General features: G+C 34.1%; 1 protein-coding gene and 1 pseudogene across 1 annotated transcript; one reads left to right on the top strand and one right to left on the bottom strand.

The window, feature by feature from the left end:
• The first annotated feature begins 2,871 nt into the window (after positions 1 to 2,871).
• On the top strand, positions 2,872 to 3,073 carry LOC126767199 (small nucleolar RNA U3; annotated as a pseudogene).
• A 3,393-nt stretch (positions 3,074 to 6,466) lies between these two features.
• On the bottom strand, positions 6,467 to 7,954 carry LOC126767198 (uncharacterized). Its single transcript, XM_050484772.1, has 3 exons — positions 7,105 to 7,954; positions 6,741 to 7,052; positions 6,467 to 6,664 (listed from the first exon to the last, which is right to left on the bottom strand). The coding sequence occupies exons 2-3, from the start codon at positions 6,972 to 6,974 to the stop codon at positions 6,488 to 6,490; spliced, it is 411 nt and encodes a 136-aa protein (XP_050340729.1). The 5' UTR covers positions 6,975 to 7,052; positions 7,105 to 7,954; the 3' UTR covers positions 6,467 to 6,487.
• Between the last annotated feature and the right edge of the window lie 1,294 nt (positions 7,955 to 9,248).

Here is a 9,248-nt window from a genome sequence, read left to right as displayed (position 1 = left end):
TTTAAAATAAAGTCCTGCGAAAAATTGTAAATGCCCCGTGGTACATACGGAACTCAGATCTACATCGTGATCTTCACATAAAAATGGTTCGGGAAGTCATTCGCGAAACGGCATCGAAACATGCCACAAGGTTGCAAAACCACGTAAACGCTGAAGCCCGAAAACTAGGAGAGGCTAGAAATAGCAGGCGCAGATTGAAAAGAACAAAGTTCCATGACCTTCTAAGCAAATAACAAATATTATAATATTTAGTTTTAATACAAAGTTTAGTTTTGAAAAAGGTTCTACATAGAGCTTTTATTGTTTTACCGTATATGTTATGAAAAATATTGCTTGTTAGTACATTTGTCACTAGTTGCAATTCGAATGAAATGTAAAACCATATCTTGTTACGTTTCAATAAAACAAAAAAAAAAATTTAATTTGACAATTTTATTCACTTAAACCGTTAGTAATAACTGAATTTGATTGGCTGGTTAGCCGGCTGCTTAGATCATCGCGATTTTGTTTTGTTTACCAGTTATTTAGTTGACACTTGACCTTGAATACAAACGTTGTGGTTTGTGGTCTGATGAGATTAACATTCCAAAAAAGAAGAAAAGAGGGGTACGTAATTTTCACCTTTATAAAAAGAAAATACAAAAAGCACAGCGTCTATTGGATCAATCGTACACAAGTACAAGCACAGGGAGGTTAGTAGAGGCAAAAAGCAATAAAGAACGTGATTGTAAATGCAATAAAAGTGCACTCATCAGTTCAGTAATATAGATAGACAAGCAATAATGAATACAGTTTATAATGGACGACCCAAAAATGAGCAAGACACCGCCGCCGCTAATCGGGCAATGAGAATAAAAAAACCGTTAAAGTAGCTTTCATTACTCTGTCATGAAAAATACTGAGAAGATAAAAGTATGTTGTGAAGCATTCTCCATATTATACGCTGTGAAAAATAAACATATATTCCGATTGACTCGTCTTATCACCAAAAAGCCCCCAGAAGATCAGCGTGGTAAACATCGTAATCGAGGAAATAGATTATCAAATGAAGCGAATGTTGTGATCGATCAACACATACGATCAATTCCCCTAAAATTATCGCATTACAGCAACAGAGAGCTTTATTATTTAGAGGCTAGCCTTAATGTCAAAATAATGTTTGAAATTTTTTCCAAGAACTACCCCCAATATAAAGATGTTGTGAAATATGATTACTATAGGACATATTTAAACAAAATTTCGACTATAGATTTGGGCGGCCACAAGTCGACGTTTGCTCTGTCTGTGAAGAGCTAGAATCCAAAATAAAAACTGCTTCACTTAATGATAATGCAAAGAGAGTAGCTGTGGCTGAGAAAATGGTACATGTGAAACGAGCGAAAAAGTTTTATAATAAACAAAAAGAAATATTGACTTTATGCAATGAGAGAGACGACGTAGGCACTATAGTTTTTGAGTATATGCAGAACCTACCTTTGCCAAAGATTCCTGTTCAAGAAATGTTTTACTTAAGAAAACTATGGCTGTACGTGTTTTGCGTTCACGATTTAAAAACAAACGAGGCACATTTCTATACTTGGATGATGATACAGAAAAGGGATCCTAAAATCAAAGAACTACACATTTTTAGCGATGCTTGCGGAGGGCAAAATAGGAACAACAAACTCATAAGGTTTTTTTTTTACTTATTAGAAGAAAAGATAGAATATACATATGTCCCAGCTCAGTACAACAACTTGATTTCAGCAGCTAAAAGTAAGGGATTTTTGGTTAAAGCTATTAATAAAGAGAACATATTGAATTTTAAAACAACATGGCAGCCGTTCTACAAGAAAACTGCAAGTCAATAGATAAAAGTACAAATTCTAAAATATCAAAATATAAACATTTTGAGTACAATAGTGGTAATAAAGGTTACTTAACCTGTTCCAAATTCACTAACGGATTTGTAAAGACATCTTTTTTGCTCCAAAAATCAAGAACTACTCCTAAAATACCTGACGAAAAAGCATACCGGTCAAAACTACCCATAAACGAAAAAATATGAATGATGTGCGAAAAATCATACCATATATTCCTTAAGAGTATAAGACGTTTTATGATTTGATTTTGACTTGGCCCACAATCACATTGGATGGTGCTGACATAGATGAGGATTAATACAATATCTTTTCTATGTTATTAATATAATAAATGCTAATATTCTTTAATATTTGTGTTTTTATTTTCATAAATTGGAAAAAGGGAATAATTCCAAGAATTTCAATCTACACTAACTTTTGTTTTTCTTTACATAAAATATTTTTGAAGTTATACTTCTTATACGAGTTCGGAAAAGGTTGCGATAGATTCAGGTTGCGCAACCTTGCTCAATATGAATCTACGCAACCTTGTCTGCGAAGATGTTCGAGCAGCAAGCGAAGCGGTGACAATCGGCGATCGTTTGTTCGTTTCTTTCGGCACAGCTCGGCTTTTCTACCAACAACACAATGTTGCCATGCTTATGCTGTTGTTGTTTTTGTAGAACAATGTTTCAATTTTTGGTTGGTGACATATTCAATTAAAAATAAATTCTGTTGGAATTCGAACCTAGGTGCTCGTCGTAACTTTTCAAGCGCTTACCACCAACACCACCATTGACACTTGTATTGCGTTGTCCTAATTATGGTTTGGTTATGCATGAAAGAAATATACAATGGATCGCCGATTGTTACCTCTTTCCTTGCTGCTGCTGCGCATATGTATGTTTTTGTGCTTGTTCATTATTGAAGTTATACTGCTTTTTCTTTCCTTTGTCTTTCATTTCTGCGAATTCTCAACTATTTTATGTGACCTTTTGTTGAAATACCCTGCGTTGGCCGTTGAAAAATTAAGGCTATACTTTACATGATTATTTCTGTAGTTAGTCTTCATTTACATTTTTTGGAAATCGACCCGCGATGACGAGGTATATCGTTTTATCTGACAGCTTGACGTTTAAGAAGTTCATTTCTAATTGTGTCTTGTGGCATATTAGAAATGATGTTTCTTCGAAAATCGCTCGCTACAACGGACAAAACGACTTCTGAGTGGTGATTTTTATGAATAAATTCCAAGGTTTTACGCAAAAATAATGCGGTCAATAAGTACAGTACGCTTGCGAATTCTCAACTATTTTATGTGATTTTATTTCTTTCGTCTCTCTTTTTTTTTGTGTGAATTCTTTGAATTTCTGAACGCGCAGATGTGTATACATACATTCATATGAGCATGTGCAGATACACAAGATAGGATAGAAAGATGTATGCCTATTAACATCGTATACTATACTAATAAATATTTTTCGTACTAATAGAAATTAAATTTATCAAAGCAATATTATGTATATGTATATTAGGTATATTGCTGTGATAAATTTTATTTCTATTACTAAGAAAAATGTTTATTAGTATAGTATTACGATGTTAAAATGCAAAAATTAAAGACTAAGTCCGTCGAGATTCGAACCTGCGCTCACATTGTGACTTTTTATGTGCTTACCACCAACACCACTATTGACACTTTCGTGGCGTTGTCTTAAGTATGGTTTGGTTATGCATGTAAGAAATATACGATGGTTCAAATAATTTTGTTTAAGTATAGAAATATGCTTTTGTAGAACATTTGCTTTCGCAAACATACAGACAAATGTGCAAACGACATAATATATATATGATTGTTTCGCATTTTGCTTCTACGCCGGTCATATTTCTATACAAAAATCGACTGAAATGCATGAGAAAATAAAATGGACAACTATACTTTAAAAAAATTTATTGATAATTAAATATAAATGAAAATACATGTAAATTTACTTAAATTTATTTAAATTTATTAAAAAACTTATTTTAATTTATTAAGAAACTTATTTAAATTTATTGAAAAACTGCAAAGAAAAATAAAAAGAAAATTCATTTTACTTTGGCCCAGTTTTGTGCGCAATACAAATGCAACGCCAATAATGAATACAAGAAATTGACTAAACACCATGATATAAAATATACAAATTATAATATGACAACCCAATTCGAAGAGTACAAAAGAGAGATGGTTACGCTGCATATTCCCTTCCGCAACGAAGAGACAGAACTACTTTCCGAGTCAAAATTCCTTCATTTAGACTTTGCTTTATAAAACGTGCATAATGAATTTAAATGTTCTAGTTTTCCTTCATACAAAATGATATGCATTTCTGAATATCACTAAGAAGTATAACTTCTTCCGCGCGAATTACGATATGATATGTAATTTATCGGAAATTACATATCTTTCGTTTGAATAATAAAACTCCGGCTAATTTACCGTACTGTGCGGCTTGCCGTTCAGTTTATTAATAATAATTTTATTCTTTATAAAAATCTTATTTGCTAAATTTACCTGGAGCCGTTGTGCTGATTTGACATTCCTCAGCATCAACGACCCGGCATATCTTAAATAAACATATCGAATAATAACAGTGGCATTTGATTTCATTTTTAAAGGAATTTAATTATGAATATTTTCTTATTTATGTATTTTGCCATTTAATATGTATGTATGTAGTTGAATCTGAAGACTCAACTTACATTTTAGAGGAATAGGAATAAATATTCCGAAAATACTTGTCTTTTTTGGTATATCGACAAGTTTGAAAGTGGTGGAGTCGTTTGACGACGCAACTCGCGTAGGGACTCCACGCACCTTTTTTTTTTTACTGCATATTATCGGCAACAATGTTTACTACATTTCATTTTAAGATATCATGGGTATTTGATCTATACGTTGAGAGTAAATCAGTTTTTTCTAATTAACTCAGTTCGAGCTTTTTGTAAATATTCCCTTCTTTCAATTGGTGGTTCAATTGACTGCACGCATATTGCTATCATTGTTCCACCATCAAATGATGTCGAACGTCCTCTTAATTTATATTTAAATAGAAAAGGATTCTACAGTATCAATGCTGAAGCAGTAAGTTTTGTTTTTGCATACACATACATATGTATATGCCAATGCAATTTTTGAATGTATCGTTTTTTAGGTTTGCGATCACCGTTTATGTTTTACATTTGTAAATGCCAAATTTCCGGGTGCAACACATGACTCTGGAATTTGGGCAACTTCTGACCTGCGAGAACATCTCATTCGTCAGCATACTAATACGTCTGAGCAACAACGGAGAGAATCTTGGCTTCTTGGCGATCAAGGTTACCTTCTAGAACCGTGGCTTTTAACACCAGTGGGAACACTTAATACCCATAAAGAGCAAAAATACAACAAATTACATGGTTCTGCAAGAAACTGCATAGAGAGAGCATTTGGTGTTTTAAAATCTCGCTTCAGATGTTTGTTGAAGCACCGAGTTCTACATTATTCACACGAAACTTCCGCTTTGTTTGTTAGTACCTGCGTTATATTGTACAATATAATGACGAAAGCAAGCATTACGTTGAACGAAGTAGATGACGGAGTTGCAGAAGACTTTGATTCTGCAATTAATGATTATAACTCTTCGCAGTACATGCGCGAAGGGGAGAGAACAAGATCAAGATATATATCAACTCTTTAGTTATATACGAGGGCTGTCTGATAAATAACCGACCTAACCATGATGCACGCGACTTTTGCAAATTTTTTTTTTTATTTTTCTACATAGTCTTGTAACTCCACACACTTCTCCCAGCGATGCTCCCATCTCTGCAACCCTTCCAAATAGAGCGCTGGAAATGTTCATGCGCGCACGTTTGTGCTCTATCGTAAGCAAATGCGGCACAAACACGTTCTTTTGACATCTTCATAATCTCAGCTATTTCCCTAACTTTAATCCGGCGGTCGTCTAGTACCAATTGATGAACTTTAGCGATGCTATCGTTAGTGGTTACAGTTTTTGGACGTCCAGGACGTTCACCATCTTCCAAGCTCCTGTGACCACGTTTAAATTCAGCTGCCCAAAATTTTACGGTGGTAAACTATGGTGCAGAGTCACCATACACAGAGTCCAACTCATCTTTGATTTGTGAAGGCGTATTGCCATTCAAAAATAAAAATTTAATTACAGCTTGATATTCAATTTTTTCCATTTTGTGGAAATCACCGAAATAGACTCACAAAAACGACTGTCAACAGATAATTGCGCAAGATAAATTTCTGAAATTTTGGCGAGTAGCTATTATAATATGCACAATTTGAAGTAGAAACTTTTTTTCAGATGTGCCGCTAGCTTCACGTTGAGGTCGGTTATTTATCAGACATATTTATATATGTACATATATAAATATTCTCACAATTCAACTTTCGAAATGCACTACTTACTTGCATTATTTGTTTATTTATTTATCCTTTTTGTTAAAAGAAAACAAATTGAAATTTGTATTTCATTTTTTTTATTCAAAAACAAAAAAAACCAAACTTATTTAATTCAACAAATATTAATTAAATAAAAATATTACACACATGTATATAAGTTATTTTAATTTTAATTAAAATTTAGAAATTATTTTACATTATTAGTAAACGATTTTATTAGCTCCGTAATTGAATTAGTTAGGCCTTGAATGGCCTGCATCATTTCACGTTGCTCCCGTCGCCTCTCCTCTTCAGCAGCATTCCTTTTTGGTATATCCGCTATTAAAGTTCTGATGAGCTGCGATATCACCGAAGTTGAAGCATTCTTAAAAGAAAAAACGTAATAAAAAATTGCAAAAAAAATTTATATATTTTGAAATTATATCATAATGAAAACTTACCAGGTTTTCCAAGCTAAGATTTGTAGTTGGTGTCGATGGACTTCCAGGATGGTGGTCGGAATTTGGGGTTGCTTCTACCTGACTGCATAATTGCAGAGGACTACCCGTGGGTGATGCAATTGCGTATTCAATCGTTTGCTCAATTGGCGTTAAACCAAAGCTTTGTATACTTTGTATCCCTTCTACAGCAGCCGAGCCAAATGTAGACAAAGCCATTTCTTCGAAGTCCGTCATCGGCTTGGAACTTGGACCTCCACCTTTGAGTCATTTTCAACCGCCTTGCTCGAGTGCGCTTTTCCAAACGCCTAACGTCTATAAATTAACACAATATAATAAATAAACGAAAAATAAACTAAAATGTTACCTCTTTCCATTTTGCAGCACTTCGTATTGGTCCTCTGCACGAATTAAGTTGATCTGCCAGCTGTTGCCACAATTCCTTCATCCGTTGAGGCGTTTTTGGGCAATTTTTCCCCGTACCTATTTCTTGGTGTGCTTGGCAAAACAACACATATGCCATCATCTCGTGCGTAGCTCTATCGTGTTTGGGTTTACTATAAAATAAAAGTTAAATTATAAATTTGGTTAATAATTAAAATTTGAAAACTTACGTTGCAGAACAGTCCATTTTAACGAATAATTTGAATAGAAATCAGCTGTTTTCTATTTACATTATTTTGTTCACCACACGTGTGGGGAAAAGCTTTACGCATTTAAGCTTTTACTTTTATCAAAGTCCAGAAAAAGCCAGAAATCCTCAATGACAACAGATTTACCATACTAAGCAATGGTTTAGACGACAATGCGAAGGGTACCACCACAGTCGTTAATGCCAAACCACCTCCAACATATTTGCAGTAATACCCTTGTTGCGAAATTAAGTGAAGTTATAGATACGAACAATTTTCATATAGTGCCTTTGAAAAAGGCAATATAGATGAAACAAAAACTCAGTCCTATACTGAAAAAAGTTTTACAGAAATCGTCAAATTTTTGTCAAATAAAAACAAGAATTATTATTTGTATCAATTGAAGAGCTCTAAGGGCCTATTGTCGTTAAGGGAAAAGAGTCAGCCGTAGACTCTAGTGAAGTCAAAGAGGCATTGGAAGAATGCGGTTTTGGTATTAAAACTATTGTAAATATATTTAATAGAAATAAAGTACCACAGCCAATGTTCAAAATAGAATTGATGCCAAATTCTAACCAACTAAAGAAAAATTAATTACACCCGATTTACAATTTAAAATATCTGCTCCACCTCAGAATCACTGTTGAGGAACCACATAAGAGAAATGGTCGAGTACAATGTACAAACTGTCAAGAGTATGGACACACGAAAGCATATTGCACTCTACGAAGTGTCTGTGTGTGGTGATCGACATCCTACTTCAAAATGTGCTCTTGAAAAAGAGGATTTAAATAAAAAATTTAGCAATTGTGGAGAAAATCATACTGTTAACTACAGGGGTTGCACTGTATATAAAGATTTAAAAACGAAGTTGTCACAGGGTATTCAAGCACTTCGTAACCATATGTTGAATATTCCTCCTAATGAAAATATTGAAATCCCCGTCCATATTTCAAAACCAGTAAATCCTCAAGACAATGCTATACAAGAGAGCTATGCAAACGTGGTGAAAGGCAATGCTGCACAAAAGCAATTACCCCAAAACCAACCAAATGGAAGCGTTGAAACTATGATCTTCAACCTTACCCAATGAATGACACAATTTATGGCTTCAATGCAAGAGATAATCAAATCACAAAACCAAATGTTGCAAACTTTTTAAAGTAAAAAATGGGTGTATTGAACATTTGTTTATGAAGTGCGAGAAAATAATATTGATGTAATGCTGTTGTCAGAAACTCATCTTACTAACAAAAAACAAGTTCTTTATACCGGGATTTAGACTCTATGTTACAAACCACTCAGATGGAAAGGCTCATTGAGGAACGGCAGTGTTGGTTGGAAAACGATTAAATCACCACGCATTAGAATCTTATGCCTTAAAGCACTTTTAGGATTTTCAAATAACCTTGTATGGGGGGGGGCGGGTTTTTTCCGTTTTTTCCCTTTTTGAACTGTATATGGAAATGCCTGGAAAACGACTCGTAGAGTTTGGTGACATATATAGTGTTTCCGAGATATTTCAAAAACAGGGGGGCCCGCCCCTTTTCCAAAAAAAAACGTCCAAATATGCCCTTTTGGGGCCCTTTTTGCCAAATTTTTTTTAATATTTTATTTATGGCTTAGTTAGAACTTATAGGTTTTTTGGGTTTCCCCCAGTTAAAGGGGGTTTGCCCATCTTTGAACTTAACCTTTTTTATGAAAAAATCTTACAATTTTATCAAAATTTCAATTTTTTCTCAAGTTACGCTTCACCGGAAAGGGGACAGGACAGGGCGGACGACGGAGGGGGAAAAGAAAACATCCGTTTCAACTCTACTCTCACCCCGATCACTTTTGGTATATAAACCCAATCTTACTTTTTTTTAGTCAAACAACC

The sequence above is a fragment of the Bactrocera neohumeralis genome, unplaced genomic scaffold (genome assembly GCF_024586455.1).
Source record: "Bactrocera neohumeralis isolate Rockhampton unplaced genomic scaffold, APGP_CSIRO_Bneo_wtdbg2-racon-allhic-juicebox.fasta_v2 ctg4568, whole genome shotgun sequence".
NCBI lineage: Eukaryota > Metazoa > Arthropoda > Insecta > Diptera > Tephritidae > Bactrocera > Bactrocera neohumeralis.
This window is presented reverse-complemented; position numbering and strand designations above follow the sequence as displayed.

Coding starts and splice junctions, on each gene's coding strand:
- LOC126767198 (XM_050484772.1), bottom strand. CDS start 6,974: ATGACGGACTTCGAAGAAATGGCTTTGTCTACATTTGGCTCGGCTGCT. Junction 6,665..6,740: donor ATCTTAGCTTGGAAAACCTG/GTAAGTTTTCAT, acceptor TTTTCTTTTAAG/AATGCTTCAACTTCGGTGAT.